Source organism: Schistocerca serialis, chromosome 3 (assembly GCF_023864345.2).
Source record: "Schistocerca serialis cubense isolate TAMUIC-IGC-003099 chromosome 3, iqSchSeri2.2, whole genome shotgun sequence".
NCBI lineage: Eukaryota > Metazoa > Arthropoda > Insecta > Orthoptera > Acrididae > Schistocerca > Schistocerca serialis.
In genome coordinates this window covers 145,348,888-145,376,690 of record NC_064640.1, presented here as the reverse complement: position 1 = coordinate 145,376,690, position 27,803 = coordinate 145,348,888, and the positions used below count along the sequence as shown (strand labels likewise).

Below are 27,803 nucleotides of genomic sequence, written 5' to 3'. Positions count from 1 at the left end.
TTGGTCCTCCTGCCATCGAACTTCACTAATTCCCACTATATCTAACTTTAACCTATCCATTTCCCTTTTTAAGTTTTCTAACCTACCTGCCCGATTAAGGAATCTGACATTCCACGCTCCGATCCGTAGAACGCCAGTTTTCTTTCTCCTGATAACGACGTCCTCTTGGGTAGTCCCCGCCCGGAGATCCGAATGGGGGACTATCTTACCTCCGGGATATTTTACCCAAGAGGACGCCATCATCATTTAACCATACAGTAAAGCTGCATGCCCTCGGGAAAAATTATGGCTCTAGTTTCCCCTTGCTTTCAGCCGTTCGCAGTACCAGCACAGGAAGGCCGTTTTGGCTAGCGTTACAAGGCCAGATCAGTCAATCATTCAGATTATTGCCCCTGCAACTACTGAAAAGGCTGCTGCCCCTCTTCATGAACCACGCGTTTGTCTCGTCTCTCAACAGATACCCCTCCGTTGTGGTTGCACCTACGGTACGGCCATCTGTATCGCTGAGGCACGCAAGCCTCCCCACCAACGGCAAGGTCCATGGTTCATGGGGGTATAGTGTTCATTACTTACGTACATATACTTTAATTTATCACGCGTCTCAAATAATTACTATTGACATCTGACTTCGACACTGTTTTGACTGATAATGTTTCAGTTTTATTGTAATATGTAAATCCTAATGACTGCCAACACTCTGAATCTTTTATTCTACTAACAATAGATTCCCGAGGTTTTATGCTCCACGAAATACAAGTAGAGATTTCAGAGCTCGTCTACCACCAGCGGAGACAGGCTGTGACTGTTCAAAATTCCCGTAACAAACAAAATAATCTACTAGAATTCAAATCCAGAATAGCAAAGGCACTCTGCAAGCAGCGGAAAAAGACAAAACAAATAAAATTGGAGATGGGCCTTCAGCCTGAGTAAAGACAGAACAACTTTGCAAGAAGCATCAGGGCCAGCAGAACCTATTCCAGATAAATCTGCCCGAACTAGTGTGAGTGGGTCATCGGCCTCAGACTAAAAACAAGGCGAAAATGTAAAAGACCAATTTGCGATTGACAGGCAGAACACAATGCAATGTTCATCTGTGTTTAAACCAGAGAACAAACTGTTTCCGAGAGTTTCACGAATAAGGCTATATTGTATTACAGCATATTTAATTATTTAAAATATATGCCAAAATGTATTTTTCATTTTTATTCATTTAAACCCTATCAACGTATCGTCAAAATGTTAAACAAAATCTTTTACTAAATGAGTTGCAAGTGTTAAATTCTCAATGCTTGTTGCCGCAAATATGCAACTTTCCCAGTTATTTCCACACGTATAACATATCTTAGATTTTATCTTATGTACTCTGTAACGCTTCAGTACTGGTCACAAAATGCGATCGTTTACTTTGACTTTCAAGTAGAAATTTACTGCTGTATTAAGGGAGTAAATAAATACCAAGTAACTGTAACTGAAGTCAGGGAATGTTTACCCTTTGGACATTTTACATGTTATTGCTCTCTCGCGTTTTCACACGACGAGCAACGTGCCCGTTCCGTTCAAGTCACTTAGTCACTTCATTCTAGGTCTTACCTGTTGCAGACTTCGAGACGCTACGTTCCTGCATGTCTATGCTAAAGTGGAAACCTGTCGCTCCACGTGTGTGCTATGTACTTGCAACGTTCCGGGGGGGGAGGTGGGGGGGGGGGGGAGGGAGGCGGAGGAGAGGCTATCCAGCCCACAATGAGCAAGTGCACAACGTAAGAATATTGTTAGATGGCTCGTCTACACAGGGATTCGGTTCAATGCTATTGCATTATCCCCACAGGTAAGCGTCATCTATTTTCTTGACCATCATTCCTATACAAAAATTTCGCAAGCTGTAAACAATTCAAGCATATATACTTTAAATAATATTGTTCACACGTATTTAAAAGTAGTATTTTCCTATAATTCACTTTATTTCGTTTTCAGCATTACACAAATCAGAACAGCCATTCCTAGTCAACCCTGCTCCTTTATTCATTCTCGACGTGTCAGCAATTAGAAATATTAATATGCAAATTTATAATCAAATAAACACGGAAAAATAAACAATTATGTCACCTGTCCATGCAGAGGCTAACTGTTTCGTGTATTTGTGCAGAATTTTGCTTTGGGCACACACCAATCTTTATCCAAGATTTTTATTTATAATCGAACGGTACTTTTATTTATCCTTATGTGAAACATTCACTTGTTAGAGGATTTCACACACGACCAGTAGCTATATAGTGTGCACACGCAATGTGTTTATGTATATCGTTGTATTTGTCAGAAAATTTTCATATAAACAGTTGTCAATAGCTTAATCTATAAAATGATGCAAGCATGTTGATTTTTCTAGATACTGTCTTTATCTTGCGATTTTAATATTCTACTCTTTTTCTGAGTATCTTACCTTCAAATCCAGTCAGAATCTCATCATTTTAGCGTGATGTAACAAGACTGTTCCGCAGTTCTCCCCTTCCGGCAACATCTGCTCACCCCGCTTTTACCATTTCTATTTATTGCTTAACAGCAGACAACACAGCACCGTCGCTGTCAAAGCTGTCACATTACGCGACACTGTTGCCTGTTATCTTATACATTTCCACACAGTAATATACCTGTGTTAGCTCCGGTTGGAGGACCACGTGTTAATTTTATGGTTAGATTCGTGCCTAACTAAGTTGAAAATAAAGAGCAACACCCTGTGACAGGTCTCGTCACATGTTCTCCATTGAGATAGTTTTCCAAATTAGCGTTTTCCAGGCAGGAAAATCAGTTTGGAAAATAATATACGCGAGTGACCGGCGCAGCTCGTATAATTATAACATACAGATATCCATCGTTTATTATAAGCTGACTTGCCTAATCGTATAGAAATGAGAACAACATTAAATGTTACAAACGAATAAAATATGAAATTATTCCTTTTGAAACAGTAATGTTGTATCAGCATAAGGTAAAATTTTACAAATTGTTCCCGTAAACCATACACAAGCAAATCATAAAACAAAACACTTTAGACAATCATTTCATCTCTGGTACAGAGAAAGACATTGAGATTACTTTGGTTCAGTAATAGATAACAGATGATGTTAACTGAATCGATCACTGCCTCAAGGCATTCTTCTAGTTCAGTGAGCATAAATTTTTTTCTCATACTGCACCAATACCACAAGAGTCAGCACCGCACTTCACACGTGACAGCTGCAGCCCTTTTGATTGTTGCTGGTAATAGTGCTTCGACGTCGGGGTGCATGCGTTATTAGCACGTTCCAAGCTGACATTGGGCGCAGTAACTGAGGTGAGCGACCGTGATGGAATTCCCCATTTACGGTCGCTCCCATCAGTCACAGCACCGAGCGCGCGCGAATAGTAATTTGAGCCTCAACTGGTGGCTTTATCTAAGCGCGGTATAAGCTGGTTTCCTGCACCGAGAATAGCTGCTTTTCACAACACGTTCAAAAACAATGTCACACTTTGTCTTTAACTCATCGCTATACCTTACACATAATTTTAACCTGTCTCAGACCATGAACCTACGGCCAGTGTTAATATTTAAGTTTACTACACATTAATGTGAATACCTGTGAACAGCATGAGTAACCACCTTTCGCTGCGCAGACCTCTGCGAGACGTGCAGGGAGAGATTCAGTGAGGTTCTCAAACGTACCGACGGGGATGTGGAGCTATTCCGACTCCAGCGCCGTGGCCAGGTGCGCTAGGTTTCACGGTTGAGGATACATAACGCTTACAGTCCAACAGAGGGGGTCCCACAGATTCTCGACTGGGTTTTAATCCGGGGAGTTTGATGGCCAGGAGAGTACTCTAAACTCATCCTGGTGCACTTAGAACTACGCTCGTTCAGTGCGAGGTGTGTGACATGTTGCGTTGTCCTGCTGGTAGATGCCATCGTGTCGAGAAAAAAACTGCATGTAGCGGTAGACTTGGTTCCCAAAGATAGATGCGCATCTGTGTTGATCCACTTTGCCTTCCAGAATGACATCATCAACCAGGGAATGCCACAAAAACATTCACGCAATCAATACCTCCACTGCGCGATAACAACGGTGAAGTCACTGATGACAGTGCCACTAAAGCAGAGTTATTGAACACGGTTTCCCGAAACTCCTTCACCAAAGAAGACGAAGTAAATATTCCTGAATTCCTATCAAGAAGAACTGCCAAGATCAGAAACATAGTGGTAGATATCCTCGGTGTAACAAAGCAGCTTAAATCACTTAATAAAGGCAAGACCTCCGGTCCAGATTGTATACCAGTCAGGATCCTCTCAGAGTATGCTGATAAAATAGCTCCATATTTAGCAGTTATATACAACCACTCGCTCACAGAAAGATCCGTACCTAAAGACTGGAAAGTTGCTCAAGTCACACCAATACCCAAAAAGGGAAGTAGGAGTAATCCGCTGAATTATAGGCCTATATCACTAACGTCGATTTTCGGTAGGGTTTTAGAACATATACTGTATTCGAACATTATGAAGTACCTCGAAGAACACGATTTATTGACATATGGTCAGCACGGATTCAGAAAATATCGTTCTTGTGAAACACAACTAGCTCTTTATACTCATGAAGTAATAAGTGCTATCGACAGGGGATGTCAAATTGATTCCATATTTTTAGATTTCCAGAAGGCTTTCAACACCGTTCCTCAAAAGCGTCTTCTAACCAAACTGCTTGCCTACGGAGTATCGCCTCAGTCGCGCGACTGGATTCGTGATTTCCTGTCAGAAAGATCACAGTTCGTAGTAATAGACGGAAAGTCATCGAGTAAAACAGAAGTAATATCCGGCGCCAAGGAAGTGTTACAGGCCCTCTATTGTTCCTGATCTCTATTAACGACATAGGAGACAATCTCAGTAGCCGTCTTAGATTGTTTGCAGATGATGCTGTCATTTACCGTCTTGTAAAGTCATCAGATAATCAAAGCGACTTGCAAAATGATTTAGATAAGATATCTGTATGGTTCGAAAAGTGGCAATTGACCCTGAATAAAGAAAGGTGCGAAGTTATTCACATGAGTACTAAAAGAAATCAGCTAAACTTCGATTACGCGATAAGTCACACATATCTGAAGGCAGTAAATTCAACTAAATACTTAGGGATTACAATTACAAATAACCTAAATTGGAACGATCACATAGATAGTATTGTGAGTAGAGCATACCAAAGACTGCGATTCATTGGCAGAACACTTAGAGGGTGCAACAGGTCTACCAAAGAGACTGCTTACACTACGCTCGTCCGCCCTATTCTGGAGTATTGCTGTGCGGTGTGGGATCCACATCGGGTGGAACTGACGGATGACATCGAAAAAGTACAAAGAAGGGCAGCTCGTTTTGTATTATCGCGAAATACGGGAGATAGTGCCACAGACATGATACGTGAATTGGAGTGGCAATCATTAAAACAAAGACGTTTTTCGTTGCGACGGGATCTTCTCATGAAATTTCAATCACCAGTTTTCTCCTCCGATTGCGAAAACATTCTGTTGGCACCCACCTACATAGGGTGAAATGATCATCACGATAAAATAAGAGAAATCAGGGCTCGCACAGAAAAATTTAAGTGTTCGTTTTTCCCGCGTGCTGTTCGAGAGTGGAACGGTAGACAGACAGCTTGAAGGTGGTTCATTGAAACCTCTGCCAGGCACTTTATTGTGAATAACAGAGTAATCATGCAGATAATGCTCCCTCCTGGTAGCAGGGTGTTTGCTTTCAGACGTTTCACGCCGTACAGGCCAACGGTCATCTTTCCGATGGAGCACAAGGCATGATTCATGTGGAAAGGCCACCTGTCGCCACCCAGCGGCGTCCAGTTTCAGTATTTTTGTGCAAAGTCCAGCCTTCGTTGCCGAAGAAACAGCAGTCAGCATCGGTGCATGAACCAGGCGCCTAATGCGGAGGCCCATACGCAGCAACGTTCGCTGAACGGTCGTTGAGGAGACAGTATTGGTGGCCCCTTGGTTCATCTGAGCGGTCAATTGCTCATCATTGCAATTCTGCTCGCCCGTACACAACTCTGCAGTTGTCGTTCACCCCTGTCATATATGGCTCATAGTGTACCACAGTTGCCTCGGCGCCGGGACAGCACCATAATGTCATGCACGGTATACATTAGCCACGGCGGCAGAGGAACAGTTTACAAACTTACCCGTTCCGGAAATGCTTCCACCCATGGCCCAAAAGCCAATGTTCATGCCCTTTTGGACGTCAGATAAATCGCTCCGTTTCCACATTATGACGACAACTACACTATTTTCCGCTAGCCCCCCCCCCCCCCCTACCCTCAACTGCTAGTGCTCCCAGCTGCCGCCTGTGTGTGTTAACTGCACGTTAACGTCGAACATAGGCGGTGGTCACATTAATGTGACTGAACCGTGTATTTACAAATGAATTAAAGTAACTGATGCTATTCAAAATATTCAGGTTCTAATGTCTGTCTGTCCTTAAGTAAGGTAGAGTGGTAAATAGCAAAATTTTAATCAGGTACTAGCATTATGTAAATTACACTACTGGCCATTAAAATTACTACACCAAGAAGAAATGCAGATGATAAACGGGTATTCATTGGAAAAATATATTATACTAGAACTGACATATGATTACATTTTCACGCAGTTTGGGTGCATAGATCCTGAGAAATCAGTACCCAGAACAACCACCACTGACCGTAATAACGGCCTTGATACGCCTGGGAATTGAGTCAAATACAGCTTGGATGGCGTGTACAGGTACAGCTGCCCATGCAGCTTCAACACGATACCACAGTTCATCAGGAGGAGTGACTGGCGTATTATGACGAGCCAATTACTCTCTCACCATTGATCAGACATTCTCAATTGGTGAGAGATCTGGAGAATGTGCTGGCCAGGGCAGCAGTCGAACATTTTGTGTATCCAGAAAGGCCAGTACAGGAACTGCAACATGCGGTCGTGCATTATCCCTCTGAAATGTAGAGTTTCGCAGGGATCGAATGAAGGGTAGAGCTACGGGTCGTAACACATCTGAAATGTAACGTCCACTGTTCATAGTGCCGTCAATGCGAACAAGAGGTGACCGAGACGTGTAACCAATGGCACCCCATACCATCATGACGGGTGATACACTAGTATGGCGATGACGAATACACGCTTCCAATGTGCGTTTCCGCGATGTCACCAAATACGGATTCGACCAACATAATCCGTAAACAGAACCTGGATTCATCCGAAAAAATGCCGTTTTGCCATTCGTGCACCCAGGTTCGTCGTTGAGTACACCATCGCAGGCGCCCCTGTCTGTGATGCAGCGTCGAGGGTAACCGCAGCCATGGTCTCCGAGCTGATAGTCCATGCTGCTGCAAACGTCGTCGAACTGTTCGTGCAGATGGTTGTTGTCTTGCAAACGTCCCCATCTGTTGATTCAGCGATCGAGACGTGGCTTCACGATCCGTTACAGCCATGCGGATAAGATGCCTGTCATCTCGACTGCTAGTGATACGAGGCCGTTGGGATCCAGCACGTACGATAAACCGCAATCGCGATAGGCTACAATCCGATCTTTATCATGGACGTAAACGTGATGGTACGCATTTCTCCTCGTTCCACGAGGCATCACAACAACGTTTCATCAGGCAACGCCGGTCAACTGCTGTTTGTGTATGAGAAATCGGTTGGAAACTCCCCTCATGTCAGCATGTTGTATGTGTCGCCACCGGCGCAAACCTTGTGTGAATGCTCTGAAAAGGTAATCATCTGCATATCACAGCATCTTCTTCCTGTCGGTTAAATTTCGCGTCTGTAGCACGTCATCTTCGTGGCGTAGCAATTCAATGGCCAGTAGTGTATTATACACTAAATTACTGAAAATGAACACTGCAGCATGTGAATAACTATTTGATACCCGGAAAGTTAACTTGCTGCTGCTCATCAGCAGTCTCGCGGTCGGCAGTGTATTTATAAAAACAACCTAACGGCCTAATGACCTTCTGGCAATCTCCCAACAGCAGTGCGAGTCGCCACACGTGGCACATAACCACGCTTTGGCTATCCCTGTGAACGTCTGACTGGTCTTTCTACCTCCATTCACTTAAGTTTGTGTTCATTGATTTGCCCTGGTTCGTTGCCTTCGTCAATAACGTACTTCGTTCGCATACGCGTACACACCATCAGAATGAAATTGAAATATACTGTACACAACAGGACATTTCTGCCAACGTTCGCAGAAACTGCCCTCTCACTTTTTTAGCATGGCTTCCTTATTTCCCCACTGTTTTTGACGTAAGTAAAAACATTATACACAACATATTACACAAGCGTTGTGCGTTTTTCATTCACGTTCAACCACGAACCAACGGAACAGTCAGTTAACGCGAAAACATTACTCTTACTAATACGAATAAACACTAAGAGGGCGATGAAATTAACTGCAGCGGAAATTATTCGGTATTTCCTCTTAAATGCTATGCTAACGTAAATACGACGAGAAAATTCGTGAAATTAGAGCTAATGCAGAGGCTTATCGACGTTATTCTTCCCACGCGCTATTCACGTGTGGAACAGGGAAGAGGGATCAGTTAGTGGTACCAGAAGTACCCTCCACCACACACCGTCAGGTTGCTCCTGAATTTTCTCTATAGACGTAGATTCTCGTTTTTGAAATATTTGAGCAATTTAAACTTCCTGGCAGATTAAAACTGTGTGCCGGACCGAGACTCGAACTCGGGACCTTCGCCTTTCGCGGGCAAGTGCTCTGCGACGAAGTTTCATATCAGCGTACACTCCGCTGCAGAGTGAAAATCTCATTCTGGAAACATCCCCCAGGCTGTGGCTAAGCCATGTCTCCTCACTATCCTTTGTTTCAGGAGTGCTACTTCTGCAAGGTTCGCAGGAGAGCTTGTTTAAAGTTTGGAAGGTAGGAGACGAGGTACTGGCAGAAGTAAAGCTGTGAGGACGGGTCGTGAATCGCCGGCACGGTAGCGCATTGAGGCGGTGTTTCGCGTCCATACACTACCAAAATTTTTTTCCCTAACAAAAAAAAACAAAAAAACAAAAACAAGAAAAAAAGCGTGTTCGGTCAGAGGGTTACGTGCCCTCTGTAATAAAAAAAACTGAGTTAATCGATCATCAACGAACTTAAACGGATGTCTTACGACGTCCGCCCATAGCAGACGCAACGAACAAAAGCGAACAAAATGAGATTTTTTTTTTTTTAAAAAAAAAAGAAAGTTGGTGGAGCACTGCCCGCGAAATGCAAAGGTCCCGAATTCGAATCTCGGTCCGGCACACAGTTTTAATCTGCCAGGAAGTTTCATATCAGCGCACACTCCGCTGCAGAGTGAAAATCTCATTCTGCATTTGAGCAATTGTTCACAAAATATTATTACACGCTAAATACCCTTACAAATTATGCTTGTAAAGTAGATCATTCAATCCATTATCTTTGCACCAGCGTGACTCTCCGATTTAATAGTTATACTCTATATAAATTTTGTCTCTCGGCTTCTTTCTCCGCTTTAATAACGATGTACTTTGCTTCAATCCTGCTACGTGTTTCATTCATGCTAATAAAATAGTTGCCGTCATTCGCAGTACACAATGACGATGATTCCTACTGCACAGCACTTCACACAAACTTGACAGATTCAGACAATCACGGTCGTCTGTCTACATTATTTAATTACATCGAACACTTACTTCTTTCATTTAAGTTTACCTTGCTCAGTACTTCTTGTATGTGATTGTTGCGAACATATACCTAGTACTTTGCGTTAATACTTAAATATAACAACATATTTGCGATTTGACAATGAAATAGTGTTTGTTGCCTCTCATTTATCATTATCCCTTAGTACATTCTTATGCATATCATCGTCACAATTAATTACATCCATCCCAACACCTATATAAGAATTTCTCTGATAACATTCATCTACTTTATCATTTGTTTCACATTTCCACATAAACAATTCATTGTTGAAACATTTCCTTCCACGCAACATTTCGAGGTACATTTTAGCATTACTCTCGGTACTGTCAATATTGAAATTGAACAATTCGTGTTGCCTTCAGTATTTACTTCCTTAGTTTCGTGAAAAATTTGAACTTTCAATGCGATATGAATTTTTTGCAAGGCTCGCTCCCCAATCTAATCTGTAGCAGATATTGTTACAGATAATCTGATTTCTTCTTCTTCAACTTGCGATTGTACCCTATCAAACTTTTCTGAAGTATCGACTTTTGCACTTGAGCTTTCTTCGATTTTTCGGTTAGGTCTTTCGACGTTTTCACTCGCACCCTTTCCGTCTTTGCCTTCAATCTTTATTAGTTCCACATATATTCCTTCGTCAGTCCTTGTAAGGCTGTTTATAAGGGGCGATCAAAAAGTTTCAGTTTGAGAGCTTTGCTGCAGCGTATATACATCGTATCGCGAGTTCGATGCGGATATACATGCACCAACATGTGGCCAAGGGATTAATTTGGCATTCGTCTATTACCGACGTGGGTGCGGCAAATGCACAAACGTGAATTATGGCAGCGTTATTATCAAAAGCGTCCAAACAGAACCAACGTGCTGTTATTCTTTTGTTGGCTACCGAAGGACAAACACCGGTAGACATCCATCGGAGAATAAAGAATAGATATGGGAAAGCATGTCTGTCGAAAACCGCCTTCGTGGAATGGTGCACCAAGTTCATGATACCGCACGTCCCTGTATTGCAAATGCTGTAACGCAGTAGGTACGGCAGGGCCGAAGATTCCTTTCGGGCGAGGATGTGCAGAAGGCAGGCTACGATTTTCGGGCTGAAACGACGGTTTCAGTTTTTCGCTGATGTTGCTGAGGGATGTCGCCACTGTGTTGACTGTCTTTTCCTTTCAGGGGCGGCGTGGGCCACTCACGTTTCGCCGCCAGTCACAAAAGAGTCAATTAACTGTTCACCTTCCAGTTCGAAGTGCTCGAGAAATTCCCATGTAGATGCGATTCTGTTGACTTTTTGTTGATCTATGAGCTGTCCTATTATCTATTTCACACACAATTTTCGGTAACGAAGTTTTCAGTAATGATTTCTTGCAGAAGATACCTGCAGATGATTGTGGTCAGCTCGTCGAAAGACAGTTGACGATCGCCACGAATAATTTCTTCCATCTGGTTCACTACTTCACCAATCACGATTGAGGGACGCCCATTCTTTTGTTCAACATGAACATTCATTCTGGCAACTTTAAGCTCTCGACACAATTTGTACACATTAGTTCGTAACAGAGACACTCATTTCAACACGGCTATACAAAAGAGCTTTCGGCCAACTGAGACAAGGCAAAATATCGGCGAACCAGCTTCTTACGCAGTGCTAAGTACCATCCAAGAACACCTGCAAGAGGCGCGTAGGGTCACTCTGGAAGCACCACTCACGATCGATGACACTGAGGAAGCAACATTCTGCACAGCTAAAGTTCAAGTGGCTCTGAGCACTATGGGACTAAACATCTGTGGTCATCAGTCCCCTAGAACCTAGAACTAATTAAACCTAACTAACCTAAGGACATCACACACATCCATGCCCGAGGCAGGATTCGAACCTGCGACCGTAGCAGTCGCGCGGTTCCGGACTGAGCGCCTAGAACCGCTAGACCACCGCGGCCGGCGCACAGCTAAGGGAAAGTCGCCAGGGCTTAATGTCTTCGGAGCAGAATTCGCAGAATTCTACCAATGCTATTGGGACATCCTCGAAGACACTCTTCAAGTTGTTGCTAATGACGTGTGGTGTGGTGCAACAGTGTACCTAACACTCTGAAAGAGGGCATATTACCACTTCTCCCGAAAACTGGTCGGACCACGCATGTATGCAACCAGCGTCTTTTCACACTGCTTAATGCAGATTTCAGAATCATTACGCACATGACCAAGATTCGTATGGAATCATTCTTGGGAAAGACTTTAGGCAGGTACCAACATTGTACCGTCCCTCGTAGAAGTATGCTTACTGCACCATGTGGGCTAAGGGACGTGATATGCTAAGCAGCAGCGGCCGTAACTGAAAGAGAAAAGCAGTTGTATTTTTAGACATTTTTTAAAGCTTTTGACCGTGAGAACTACGAGTCTGTAATAGAAGCGTTGAAGAGGATGGCCTATGGCGATCGTATTACGACAATCCTCCATGGAATGTTATCAAATGTTTCTTCTTGAATTTCATTCAGTGATCACCTCACAAAATCTCTCCGCAATGGTCGGTCTGTCTACTAAGGATCCCCGCTGTCCATAGCTCTGTACGCTATTGCCACTGAACCACTACAACGTCTCATTTAAAACAGAATTAGAGGATTGGTAGTGCACAACACGGGGATCCGCTGCACAGTACATGCAGACGATGTATCCGTTGTTGTGTCTTCCCAACAAGACGTGGCCTCCCTGAAAGACATACTTAAAATCTATATGAAGGCATCTGGCGCTCAGATCAACAGCACAAAGGCGACCGTACTTCCCCTAAGTAGGAGCTTTGTTGAAACTTCTGAAGTGACACGGGCTGAGCAACAGACCTCGCACCCTTCTCTGGGCGTCTGCTAGGTGGTTGCTCGAGGTCACGTGATAACTAAGAACTGGTCTGACCACCTGAACCGCATCAGTCCAAATCTCAGTCCGACGGTTACCTGAACCTCCTGTGAAAAGTGCAAACAACTCGTGTATCCGTCGCAAGAAAAATGTACTTCATGTCCCAAGTATTTCCGCTCCCTGAAGCTTTGGTGGCGAATATGCAGCGAGTATTCAACTGGTTTCCCCTCCTTGGTAATATTTTTAAAATTTCACGGCAGTCATTCTGGCTCCCTCACGGGACGGCCTTGAGCTCATCAGCGTCCGACAAATTCGCAACACTCCTTGTCAATCGAAATGAGAAAAGAAACACAGCGATAGAGCGCATACCTTCTTCACAGTCTCTTAACCAACATGAGGCAAAGGAGCCGATCGCCACTGGTACACCTCACGCCAATTCCTCCCGAATATCAGGACACCCAGAAATATTTTCTTGAATTTAGTCATGTTCGCTCCAGTATATCAATCACGTCATTGCTGCTTAACAAGGCTTTAAACACAGTCATGACAAAGGCCGCACGGGGAAACTCCATTGAAGAAAGGGAATCACATGTGAAGTAGACAGTACTGTGGTGAAATATTCACCAGACTTTCCTGCCTTCACGTATTCGCTCACGACGGTATCTAATTGTCAATGACAAAATCCCTACAAACTACAAGCTGCACAGAAAACACCTCAGCGCAACAGCCACCTGCCACAAATGCGGAAACTGACTCGCTCGCGCATAGATTTGTTTGTGGACCAGCGCAGGACATGTGGAATTTTCTTAGCCACCGAGTAGCCTTCGCGCTATCTGAACGTTCGAGAACTGATGCGACCTGACAGTACGCGATACCGTTACTAAACAAAATGCAGCACTATGAATGATCACCTACATTATTGCGAAACGAGATGCTACATTATAGGAATATTTGCCCAATGATGAAGGGGAATATTTTCGTATTGCACGGGATGGGGATGATAATCACAAGAAAACATTTGGCAACATGCTGCATATCGTGATCAAAGAATCCACCCAAGTACTGTCTATAATGACAGTTCGTAGATAATCGACACAATGAGAAAGCAGGAACCACAGAAGAATCTCTTAAATTCCTATAGCTATTTCGTGTAAGTGAGAGAGGTGTGTGAAAAGCATTAGAAGTCACCAAACAAAGAATAGATATAAAAATAATTATAAAGCTTATAAATATCCTCAAAAATACAGTTGACACACTCATTTGGAAAATGAACTTTGTATTATTTCATGATAATCAACTATAGAAGATTGCTTTTATTTAATTAGAAAAAATAATTTTATTTTATTGAAATGAAAAGCATTTCGCTGGCGAGCAGAGAACTTGTGTTCGATTCCTAAGCACATAAATTTTTGTTATTTTTTCCGTTTTGCAATTGATATGAATAGTAGGGTTAATATGGAAAGTAAATCGATGTGAAATAATAAGGTAAATAAATAAATTTTTCAAACGACTTGGATTAGCAAAAAAATTAAAAATTTAATCCTGGCTCTTTCACTCGCACTGTTACATGTCCTCCATTTTTTCGAACGACTAGATGGATGGTACTTGTTATATGAATATTGGAAGCAAATATACTGGTGAGCGCAATTACACCGTTCCTTTCGAAGATTCAACAGAAAACAGACGTGGTTTACATTTTAAAATATTTATTTTTCGGGAATTATTTTTGATGCATACCAGAAATACAATGATATAACTTGAAAATTTGGTGCTAAAAGTTGAACATGAAATATGCTGTGAATCGTTATTGTACCCGCGCGATTGTGCAATTCCCGCTGCGTTTCTAGAAGCAGGCTACAATTGTCGACTAATTATAAGATACGGTCTAAGTGCCAAAAACAAAAAAATCGTTTTATTGTTAAAATATGGGCTATGTGCCTAACCTTCATCAGTAAAAACCGGGCTTTCTATTAATCAGTATGGAAGTGGTTTAAAACATTGCCACCAGAATGCGCCATGTGCTAAGTGCCACCCGTTCTGAAACAAAACCCAGGCTATGCGCCTGTGTTGATGTTTTTAGTTTGAGATTCGATTGTGTTCAAGCTGCAGTGATCAGTCCTGTCTTTGTGTTTACTATTGTGGTTTATGTGATGGATGAAACAAGAAAATGTCGGAAAAGGGATGAAGGTAGTGTTTCCCAAATAAATAAGAAGCTAAGAACCGAGAGAAAACTATATAAGAACAATAAGAAAGTTACTGTACCTCAAAAGCGACCTACACCTGATGAGGTAAGTGTATATGATAAATTTAACGCCTTAGGACTAAGGCTTTTTTGAAGAACTTCGATTGATTATGATTTTTCTGTGGCGTTTTAAGCTAACCTACGTTTAGTTTATGCAGGCCACGTTAGGTTATGTTGGACTTTGTTCCTGGACTACAGTAGACCTACTAACTGTGCAGAGTGGCAAACAAGTTATTCGTGGCAGTCACAAATTACTTAATGCCTCTAATTCCCATAGTTGTTTATTGTAAATTTCATGCCACCGCCACTATCAATGTAGAGACATTGCATTGGAATACAAATGAAACATATTCAATCAGTTCTACAAACTAGGCGAACTAGGTGATAATGTTAAGCAAAACTCTTATTTGATGGGAAACGTAAGTGTATGCAATGTTAGAAGAAGGTGTCATGGTTCTTACAAAGAACCCGAGGAGAGTCGTGGACAGGATAGTGTTTTTTATACAGTTCCTGATGACAAAGGCGGACGTTTTGAAGTCTGCAAAAAAACCTTTCTGGAAATACACAAAATTACGAGGCGAAGAGTGGAAACCTTGGTAAAAGCAAAAAAGAGTGACGATGTTACCTACATTGAACATAAGGGAAATAAAAACAAAACAAAAAACAAATGTACAGCTGCTGATGTGAAACGCATTGTTCATCATAGACGTGCCGAAAAAGCTAGAGAAGAGATGAAACGTGATCATGTATATAGAATGACATTTTCACTCTGCAGCGGAGTGTGCGCTGATATGAAACCTCCTGGCAGATTAAAACTGTGTGCCGGACCGAGACTCGAACTCGGGACCTTTGCCTTTCGCGGGCAAGTGCTCTACCAACTGAGCTACCCAAGCACGACTCATGCCCCGTCCTCACAGCTTTACTTCTGCCCGCCTAAGGCAAAGGTCCCGAGTTCCAGTCTCGGTCCGGCACACAGTTTTAATCTGCCAGGAAGTTTCGTGATCATGTATATTCTACCACTCCTACAAGTGATACATGCACAGTATCCACAGATTTACAATAGGTTTTCTGTTTGCCAACACTGTCAAACTGCCAAATGTATTATTTTCTCAACTTCCTTGTTAAAATTTGGGATTGCATATAGCAGATAATAATAAAGGTTGTATATTTCTTTGGCATGACGGCATGAGTGGCAGGGGAGGCAAAGAAATTGCGAGCTGTGTGTTAAGGAAGATTAAAAGTAAAATTACCCAGGAAAAAAGTTAATAGTGTGGTCTGACAACAGCTGCGGCCAAAACAAAAACCAAATGGTATTTTCCTATGGATATACTTGGTCTGTAATGATTTCTTTGACGAAGTTCACCCCAAGTATGTCGTCTCTGGACACTCATACTTAACATGTGACTGAGACTTTGCTCTAATTGAAAAAAGAAAAAGAGTAGAAAAATGTGAAGTTTCTTTGGATCTTGTGAGAGTTTTGTGTAATGCCAATAGCAAAACTCCTTTTCTAACCACAATGATGAACGATGATGATTTTTATGATTTCTCCAAAGCAGCTAAAGAACACATCACAAAAACGTTAGAAATTTCCAAGGCCTTTTGGCTCAAAGTTTCCAAAACCTACCCAGGAAAGTGTTTACAACAAAAAAATTCAATGAAGTTGAAACGTGGATGCAAACGAATATGTTCCAAAAGGTGTGAAGATGGAAACCATAAAAGACTTATATCTACCCCAGCTTGAACTAACAGCCAGGTTGAAAACTGAGAAGCAGGAGGACTTAAAAAAGATGATACCTAATCTCAAACAAGAAAACAAACTGTTTTACCAAAATCTAACTGAGTAAACACAGCAGCTGTTTATAGACTGTAACGCTGCAATATTTTGTTTATAAAATAGTGTTAAATTAATACAAAATGTAACTTTTTAAACTTTGTAAAAGGCATTTATTTTGAAATAAAACTTGTAAGAACACAGCAACGTGCTTGACTTTGTCTTTGTTCTTTAACTAGTTTGTCTGCTAACACAGCAGTCCTGCAGGCCTAACTGAACTGACTTTTCATAACAATATAGTTATTATATAAAAACTGTAAAGAGTAGTTTCCAGGTTTTTATAATAATAAAGTTATTTTATTATCCTTCCCACACCCCTTTATTTACAGATATAAGAGTTAAACTTAGCCCAGTTTTTATGTTAGAGAGGTTGGCACATAGCCTTGTTCTTGTTTTGTTCCATCAACAATTTTGTTGTTGTTGTTAAGTGTTTTACGGTAACTTTACTCTAAAAATGTTTGTAGATTAACTGTCTTCATTTCTTTAGGCTATAAAAAAACAAGTATATCAAAAAGGAATGCTTTCTGGAAGTTTTTTGCGATTTCCTCAAAATAGCAGTTGTGGCACTTACCACGGATTTTATTATTAGTAGACAATTTTTAAGCCTTGAAATAAAGTTTTTAAGTAGGCGATAAAAATAAAGTCACGCTGTTGGCAATCAGGTGGGCAGTTTAGCGGTATTACTTCTACCGCGCAAGTCGGTTGACATTCGCTATCTATAAACTGCTATCATACATGAATGTAATTTAAAAGATTCTCAAGATACGTTTTGTAAATTTAACTTGTCGGTTTACTGCATTTGGTCTGAGTGATGGAAAAAAGATTTTTAGCGAGTCGGATAAACGATTGTCTTCATCTATACCCCGAGGACTAAATTAATCATTTATTCGTTATAAACGCAGAACAACTTTAGGCAACAGACGCTGTTCTGGAATATTGCGCCATGTAGAATGCGCTATTTTATATATACTACCAACTGCAACAATGATTTTCCTCCCTTATGCGATAAATAAAGTCGAATGCCCGTCTCCAAAGCACTCTTACTAGGAGTTATTTTCTTGTAACAAATCTGAAAATTTTAATTCTTTACTAATCCAAATGGCTTGAGAAATTTATTTGCTTACTTCGCTATTATTTCTTATTTATTTACTTAGCTTATTAACCCTCCTATTCCTGCCACTTTTGAAACGGATAAAATACAAATGAAAAAATTAATATACTTGGGAATCGGAAGCAAGTTCTCTGCCCCTAAGCCAAATGCTTTTGGTTGCTGCGTCAGCGACGGTTTCATGAAACAGCTTCTAGCTGATGTATACATAAGCGGTAGTCGTAAAGGTTATTTCCTTGCCTTTTAGGAAAATGTGTTTGCATATCCCATGTATTATGATGAAAAGTACTCAGTTTTCAATTATCTACTGGTTTTGTCAATTTTGGGCCGTTTGCGCGTCGTGAACTTAGGGGTGATTTTTTCATAAACGGGGGTGGAATGGAGCGACAGGGCCGTTGAGCCAAAATATCTTAAAGTTTTCATTTTAGGTTGTCCTGCCAAATATGGGCCGAATGAGTTGGCTGTGTCTAAGCCCTCCCCCCCCCCCCCCCCCCCCCCCTTGTAAGATCTATACAGGGTGAACACGACCATCATTCTTTCTTCTTTCACAGTATTCAAAAGAAGTCATTCTAACGTAGGCCTATTTCAGACTGCACGGCGAGAGCTACCGGAGTTTGAACTCGAAATGATAATTTCGACAAGACAAACTGGAAATTCTATTTCGATAACTGTTCAGGTTCGAAAATTTCTCCACCCACATTGTAAGTAGTAAACTGGAAGTAGGTTTCTGGAGGCATCAGACACTCGTAGAAAACGCATTTACTGTCATTTGAGCAGAATCATCCTCGCAGGTTTACAATCATCACTGAATGAAATAATTTCCCCTTCTTTTAGTGAGATATGTGTCGACTAGGTGGGGACAGCAACATCTGCCATTTATATAAGACATCAAAGATGTAAGAACTAGAGATACTACGCGCGTGCAGACAAGTTAATTGGACTTTAGATCATGAGAAAAATGCATTTTGGTATGGTGAATGAAGTTATCTAGTAACTGAAGCTGGTTCTCGTGTGGCATCACCAACAGGAAAGCATTAACTTCAGTTTCAACAAGGCACTGAAGAACAGGTCGGGTACGTAATGGCGTATCGTATATTGACATTGATTTCTCTTGTGAAGTTGACTCAGTCAGGACTTCAGAATCACCATTTCCAGTTACTACGTGATTAATTCATCACTTACTATACTTCATGTTCCCTATAAACATTTTCTATGTCACCAATGTAGCGTCTACCAGGTCACAGGACGATTATCGTTTGAATTGGGTTTGAAGAGCATTCTCAACTATTTCATTCCTCGCTTTGGCCAACGTACTACTTCACCCGGCACAAAGTGAGCCTAAAATTTTGCTGGCATTGTCAACGTTCTCAGTTGTAATCAAACTCTTACATCCGCAGTTACGAGCAACTATCGAATGAGCATGGGCAAAAATATCTGTTGGGAACTATCAGCTTTGCTTTGAAAGACATCAGCGGGCTAAAGGATATCCTGCACAACATTAGGTAATTATCCCATGACTTTTGACATTCATTACAAATAAATACTAGTATTCAGTTTGTTGAAACAAGTAAATTTAGTGTATGTAACCGCTAATAACTGCGACCATAGGAACGTCACGTCAGCTACAGAGAGTATTTATAATAGATCAATCATTAACTATGGATTTCGCTGAGAGGAGACTCTAGGATATGTAAGAAAGTGAATGGTGTGCGTTTGAGATCAGTACAGTATAATTTATGCTTTAACTGTTGACAGCCTTACCTTAAGTAATAATAGATAACAGTGTTTTTATGCAACAAACCTGTTACCTATGAGCAAGTCTACAAGTATTTCTTCTGAAAGAATGATCCTTTGTTCAACGAAAGGATTATACAGATCACCACAAAAATATACTTAGTAACTACAGGGTGTTTCAAAAATGACCGGTATATTTGAAACGGCAATAAAAACTAAACGAGCAGCGATAGAAATACACCGTTTGTTGCAATATGCTTGGGACAACAGTACATTTTCAGGCAGACAAACTTTCGAAATTACAGTAATTACAATTTTCAACAACAGATGGCGCTGCGGTCTGGGAAACTCTATAGTACGATATTTTCCACATATCCACCATGCGTAGCAATAATATGGCGTAGTATCTGAATGAAATTACCCGAAACCTTTGACAACGTGTCTGGCGGAATGGCTTCACATGCAGATGAGATGTACTGCTTCAGCTGTTCAATTGTTTCTGGATTCTGGCGGTACACCTGGTCTTTCAAGTGTCCCCACAGAAAGAAGTCACAGGGGTTCATGTCTGGCGAATAGGGAGGCCAATCCACGCCGCCTCCTGTATGTTTCGGATAGCCCAAAGCAATCACACGATCATCGAAATATTCATTCAGGAAATTAAAGACGTCGGCCGTGCGATGTGGCCGGGCACCATCTTGCATAAACCACGAGGTGTTCGCGGTGTCGTCTAAGGCAGTTTGTACCGCCACAAATTCACGAAGAATGTCCAGATAGCGTGATGCAGTAATCGTTTCGGATCTGAAAAATGGGCCAATGATTCCTTTGGAAGAAATGGCGGCCCAGACCAGTACTTTTTGAGGATGCAGGGACGATGGGACTGCAACATGGGGCTTTTCGGTTCCCCATATGCGCCAGTTCTGTTTATTGACGAAGCCGTCCAGGTAAAAATAAGCTTCGTCAGTAAACCAAATGCTGCCCACATGCATATCGCCGTCATCAATCCTGTGCACTATATCGTTAGCGAATGTCTCTCGTGCAGCAATGGTAGCGGCGCTGAGGGGTTGCCGCGTTTGAATTTTGTATGGATAGAGGTGTAAACTCTGGCGCATGAGACGATACGTGGACGTTGGCGTCATTTGGACCGCAGCTGCAACACGGCGAGCGGAAACCCGAGGCCGCTGTTGGATCACCTGCTGCACTAGCTGCGCGTTGCCCTCTGTGGTTGCCGCACGCGGTCGCCCTACCTTTCCAGCACGTTCATCCGTCACGGTCCCAGTCCGTTGAAATTTTTCAAACAGATCCTTTATTGTATCGCTTTTCGGTCCTTTGGTTACATTAAACCTCCGTTGAAAACTTCGTCTTGTTGCAACAACACTGTGTCCTAGGCAGTGGAATTCCAACACCAGAAAAATCCTCTGTTCTAAGGAATAAACCATGTTGTCTACAGCACACTTGCACGTTGTGAACAGCACACGCTTACAGCAGAAAGACGACGTACAGAATGGCGCACCCACAGACTGCGTTGTCTTCTATATCTTTCACATCACTTTCAGCGCCATCTGTTGTTGAAAATTGTAACTACTGTAATTTCGAAAGTTTGTCCGCCTGAAAATGTACTGTTGTCCCAAGCATATTGCAACAAACGGTGTATTTCTATCGCTGCTCGTTTAGTTTTTATTGCCGTTTCAAATATACCGGTCATTTTTGAAACACCCTGTATATGCTGCACATATTTACAGTATATCAGCTGATGTCTTATTGTCTTACACTTTCATATTGTGATTCCGAATGTTATTTGCCAACTTAACGAGGAAGATGGGCGAATCATCCGCATTTTATCAAGAACAGGTTTTGACGTACGGTGTTCTCTATGATGAAAGTATTTAAACATTTTGACGAAACTCACCTGATGTGCTCGATATCCTTAGTGACTGCATTTAGGCTCAGTATTGGTCCGGTAAATGAATAGTGCCTTCCTTTCTCCAGATAACGGAATTCCACAGGTGTCGTGCATAGTCTCCTGTAAGACTCTGGGTGCGTCTTTTTCACATCTTCTGCAGCTCTAAACCCATCCACTAACAGCGTTCTGCCTCCTTCACCGTCGTGGTGTAGACAGTGGAATACCTGTAAACTGAAAGTCACGTCTGTCAGATCACAGAAAATGGTTGAAGATCCATCACGACAGTTCGCTGGGTACCTGTAACTTCCACATGAAATGAGTGAAATGAAAACCGACTCAGAGACATGCCGCATGAGACCAGTCATGATGAAAATGTTGCGGATTTACGGTGTCCATCAGTATAGCTATTATTGCTCTTACTTAAAAATTCGAAGACAAATGTGATGAAAATTTTTAAATACAGAAATTAGTATCCTATCAAAAAACCTTCGTTAAGAGCATACTCATTACGTACTTGCAATTCAGTCTCACATTTACGCCTACATTCACCGTCTTCTAAACAAATCACAAAACTGTGAATATGTAATTGTCTTAAAACATATTTTTAAAATACAAATTCTTAAACAGAAGAGGCTGCAACAGTAATACAGGATATTTAGCTGGATGATCACTTACATAAAAAAAATTATGTTGATTATCCTGCCACACTGGGAATGAACTAAAATCTCCCTTCTGTCCTTCTAAGTAGAAGGCTTGACACAATACAAATCCTTAAAATCCATAACACATTTGCTTTATCGTTAGATGATGAAACGAATGTGCCACAGGAGACTGTCCTGTTCAAAGCTTGTCAGAGCTACTTAGTCTCTTCTTAGTGACTGGAGAGAAGGAAAATATAGCTGTATTTTGGTTTATGGCAACATCTTGTCATCTCTCAACCCAGTCTACTCTTCTTCCATTGACGCATCCTGACGTTCAGCAGAAACGAGAAAGGAATCATGGGGAGTCTATACTTTTTTGTCAAGTACAAATGCCGTATAGGTTCAAGAGCATCTATGCAGTCAAAACAGACGAGGAATTTCATAGTTCGATAACGTCTCATCACCTCTAGTATCCTGAAAATAATATGAACACCAACACTACACACTTTAAATTCAATTGGTAAACGAACCTTGAGGACATATTAGGGAAATATAATAGAGCGACCGATAGACTCTCCCTTTTTAGACGCATCCATGTGTACAACGTTACAGCGGTGCTTGGCTAAAGTGTTATTTAAAAATGTTGTTTTTGCCAGAGCTTTTCTTGTACGTCAATAGTTTTAAACTTACCCTAGGGCTCTTCCGAAATCAAACCGTTACTGCCCCTGCCCTCAGTTTAGGACAGTGATTTCAGTCACACCGAATGTCACTACTTATTGCATAGTACGATTCCCGAATGGTCCATCTGCTCACTGCAGGACGAGAAATGGTGTAGGAGGTTGGTGACAGATGGTCTGTGGGTTGTAGACTAGGTGCATGATGTGCAGCTATCACCAGACGGCAAGATGCGTCTCGCCAGCCTCAGCATAGAAGCTGGATACTATAGGAGTAGTCTTAAAGGCGCCTGTCGCAAGCCTAAATCCGTCATGGTTAACAATGTCATTCGCTGTACATACAGTATACCTTCGTGACCCATAAATTTTGCACTCACAATCAAGTTGGCATCAAATAAAAGTTTTGCTCCTCTTAAGTAACTGGACTGTTTCTGAAGTAACTGTGTATCGATCTTCTAACGTGCAATTGAACTGCAGCTGCTGTATTTATGTGCAATAATGATACCTTCACTTGTATGTATTAGTTTTATTTATGTGCGACCGGTTTCGGTGATGATGATGACCATCATCATCATCATCATCATCATCATCATCATCATCATCATCATCATCATTGGTTTGTGGGGCGCCCAACTGAGCGGTTATCAGAGCCCGTACAAATTCTCAACCTTTGCTCAGTCCAAACTCGCCACTTTCATGAATGATGATGAAAAATGATGAGGACAACACAAACACCAAGTCATTTTGAGGCAGGTGAAAATCCCTGATCCCGCCGGCGCCAGGTTCGGTGATACAGTTCACCATCTTCAGGCCCCTCTACAGTTCATGGTGATTACGTTTTCAACAGGAAAAACTATTATAATTCCTATAAAGATCCAGAAACATCGGTGTCCGAGAAGCTTTCGTCTGTGGTGTATATGGCTGTTTCACATCAACTTAAATGTTAGTAGAAAGTAAGGCTTTTTGATATCGGAATGAGAGATTCATGTATTACATTGCTTGTATCTCTGATAACATAGTCGTAAGCCCATGTTTTATCATCTGTTGCGAAACGTTTCAGCAGTTCTCCACCGTCGTCGACTTTATCTATCGACTGCTGAGTAGCTTGCATACGTCGCTGTGTTTTTACGCAGTTCGCCAATTTTTGCACAAATTTTGTCACACGTTTCATAAAAATTCCCCTGACACCTTCCTAAGAGACTGTCTCCATCCCTCGAATTTAACTGTGTAAGTATAGACCAGATGTGGGTTAAATTCAAAGAAATCGTATCAGCGCTAATTGAGAGATTTAAACGGAATAAATTACAGTGAAGCGCCAAAGAAACTGGTATAGGCATGCGTATTCAAATACAGATATATGTAAACAGGCACAATACAGCGCTGCGGTAGGCAACGCCTATACAGGGTGTTACAAAAAGGTACGGCCAAACTTTCAGGAAACATTCCTCACACACAAAGAAAGAAAATATGTTACGTGGACATGTGTCCGGAAACACTTACTTTCCATGTTAGAGCTCATTTTATTACTTCTCTTCAAATCACATAATCATGGAATGGAAACACACAGCAACATAACGTACCAGCGTGGCTTCAAACACTTTGTTACAGGAAATGTTCAAAATGTCGTCCGTTAGCGAGGATTCATGTATGCACCCTCCGTCGCGTGGAATCCCTGATGCACTGATGCAGCCCTGGAGAATGGCGTATTGTATCACAGCCGCCCACAATACGAGCACGAAGAGTCTCTACATTTGGTACCGGGGTTGCGTAGACAAGAGCTTTCAAATGCCCCCATAAATGGAAGTTCAAATGGTTCAAATGGCTCTGAGCACTATGGGACTTAACATCTGTGGTCAGCAGTCCCCTAGAACTTAAAACTACCTAAATATAACTAACCTAAGGACATCACACACATCAATGCCCGAGGCAGGATTCGAACCTGCGACCGTAGCAGTCGCGAGGTTCCGCACTGCGCGCCTAGAACCGCTAGACCACCGCGGCCGGCTAAATGGAAGTCAAGAGGGTTGAGGTCAGGAGAGCGTGGAGGCCATGGAATTGGTCCGCCTCTACCAATCCATCGGTCACCGAATCTGTTGTTGAGAAGCGTACGAACACTTCGACTGAAATGTGCAGGAGCTCCATGAACCACATGTTGTGTCGTACTTGTAAAGGCAAATGATCTTGCAGCACAGGTAGAGTATCCCGTATGAAATCATGATAACATGCTAGATTCAGCGTAGGTGGAAGAACATGGGGCCCAATCAAGACATCATCAACAATGCCTGCCCAAACGTTCACAGAAAATCTGTGTTGATGACGTGATTGCACAATTGCGTGCGGATTCTCGTCAGCTCACACATGTTGATTGTGAAAATTTACAATTTGATCACGTTGGAATGAAGCCTCATCCGTAAAGAGAACATTTGCACTGAAATGAGGATTGACACATTGTTGGATGAACCATTCGCAGAAGTGTACCCGTGGAGGCCAATCAGCTGCAGATAGTGCCTGCACACGCTGTACATGGCACGGAAACAACTGGTTCTACCGTAGCACTCTCCATACAGTGACGTGGTCAACGTTACCTTGTACAGCAGCAACTTCTCTGACGCTGACATTAGGGTTATCGTCAACTGCACGAAGAATTGGCTCGTCCATTGCAGGTGTCCTTGTCGTTCTAGGTCTTCCCCAGTCGCGAGCCATAGGCTGGAATGTTCCGTGCTCCCTAAGACGCCGATCAATTGCTTCGAACGTCTTCCTGTCGGGACACCTTCGTTCTGGAAATCTGTCTCGATACAAACGTACCGCACCACGGCTATTGCCCGTGCTAATCCATACATCAAAGGGGCATCTGCCAACTCCGCATTTGTAAACATTGCACTGACTGCAAAACCACGTTCGTGATGAACACTAACCTGTTGATGCTACGTACTGATGTGCTTGATGCTAGTACTGTAGAGCAATGAGTCGCATGTCAACACAAGCACCGAAGTCAACATTACCTTCCTTCAATTGGTCCAACTGGCGGTGAATCGAGGAAGTACAGTACATACTGACGAAACTAAAATGAGCTCTAACATGGAAAGTAAGCGTTTCCGGACACATGTCCACATAACATCTTTTCTTTATTTGTGTGTGAGGAATGTTTCCTTTAAATTTGACCGTACCTTTTTGTAACACCCTGTATAAGACAACAAGTGTCTGGTGCAGTTGTTAGACCGGTTGCTGCTGTTACAACGGCAGTTTGTCAAGATTCAAGTGAGTTTGAATGTGGTGTTATAGTCGGCGCACGAGCGGTGGGAAACAGCATCTCCGAGGTAGCGATGAAGTGGGGATTTTCCTGTACGACCATTTCACGAGTATACCGTGAATATCAGGAATCCGCTAAAACACCAAATCTGCGACATCGCTGGGGCCGGAAAAAGATCCTGCAAGAACGGGACCAACGACAACTGTAGAGAATCGTTCAACGTGACAGAAGTGCAACCCCTCCGTAAATTGCTGCAGATTTCAATGCTGAGCCATCAAGAAGTGTCAGCGTGCGAACCATTCAACTAAACATCATCGATATGGGCTTTCAGAGCCGAAGTCCCACTCGCGTACCCTTGATGACTGGTCCGTCAGCATTAGACTGTTGACGACTGGAAACATGTTGCCTGTTCGGACGACTCTCGTTTCAAATTGTGTAGAGCGGATGGACGTGTGCGGGTGTGGAGACAACCTCATTATTCCATGGGCCTTGCATGTTAGCAGGAGACTGGTGCAGGCTCTGTAATAGTGTGGAGCGTGTGCAGTTGGAGTGATATGGGAACCCTCATACCTCTAGATATGACTCTGGCAGGTGACACATATGTAAGCATCCTATCTGATCAGCTGCATCCATTCGTGTCCATTGTGCATTCCGACGGACTTGGGCAATTCCACCCGGACACGACCAGAATACTCTTCTGTGTTTAAACACTTCCGCTGGCCACCAAACTCCCTAGACGTGAACATTACTGAGCATATATGGGCTGCCTTGCAAAGTGCTGTGAGAAGAGATCTCCATCCCGTCGTACTCGTACGGATTTATGGACAGCTGTGCAGGATTCATGGTGTCAGTTCCCTCCAGCACTACTTCAGACATTAGTCGAGTCCTTGCCACGTAATGTTGCGGCACTTCTGCGTGCTCGCGGGGGCTCTACACTACATTATGCGTGTGTACCAGTTTATCTAGCTTGTCAGTGTAATTAAAGATAGTACTAATCCCCCGGGGAACACGAAACAGGCAAAATCACTGTTGCATGAGGCAACGAATAAGACATGCCAAATTAAAAAGAATTCAATATCGCCAAGATTGGCGATGTTGTTTGTGGTGATGTTTACTGAGGTTCGAAACGTAGCGCTGACTTCAGTACGAGATGCTTTTAAGAGCTTCCACAACGAATCTCTGTGCTGTGGCGCGCCTATCACGGAACGCCAGCGGCTGAATGTCTGCTGGCCGCAATATTGAAACGCCCACGGCTCCGCTCGTACAGCGGAGGGGAGAGGAAGTCAGTAGGGAAGGCAGCAGAGGGCGATTCCGGCGGTCGCGCCGATACCGCAATCGTCACACACAGCTAGAATCTACATGCGCAGATCGGCACTACGTTTTGCTACAGCGACCCAGCTCTGCAGCCAGACAAAGCGAAGTAATCCTCCGTGAAGCGAAGATATAAGCTCTCGCTGAAGCAGCAAGAAGGAGTGACATCGCCTGCCCGGAACTGACGATCATCACCAGAGCCGCCGCCACTCCAGCTGTCGTCTCCAGTCCACCGTTCACCGCCGCTCTTCTGATCAAGACGTCAGATTGTCGGGGACCAGACACTGCAAGCCAGGGGGGTATGGATTAGGACATCGTTTCGGACATTGAAGTAAGGTGGTAAAAGAACTTAGCATTCAAGACGAGTGGACTTGTAGCGTTTCGGAACTTAACTTCTATATCCACTATCTAGCCAAGCAAATGACTTTATTCTTGAAACTCCCTGGCAGTTTAAAACTGTGTGCCGGACCGAGACTCGAACTCGTGACCTTTGTCTTTCGCGGGCAAGTGCTCTACCAAATGAGCTACCCAAGCA

General features: G+C 42.6%; 1 protein-coding gene across 1 annotated transcript in view; it reads right to left on the bottom strand.

Annotated features, from left to right (window-relative positions):
• The window catches only part of LOC126471550 (trimethyllysine dioxygenase, mitochondrial), a 497,242-nt gene that overhangs the window by 168,942 nt on the left and 300,497 nt on the right, over positions 1–27,803 (bottom strand). Inside the window, exon 7 of the mRNA XM_050099777.1 lies at positions 21,399–21,623. Within this exon, the coding sequence (XP_049955734.1) occupies positions 21,399–21,623 (225 nt within the window). The remainder of the gene's footprint in view (positions 1–21,398; positions 21,624–27,803) is intronic.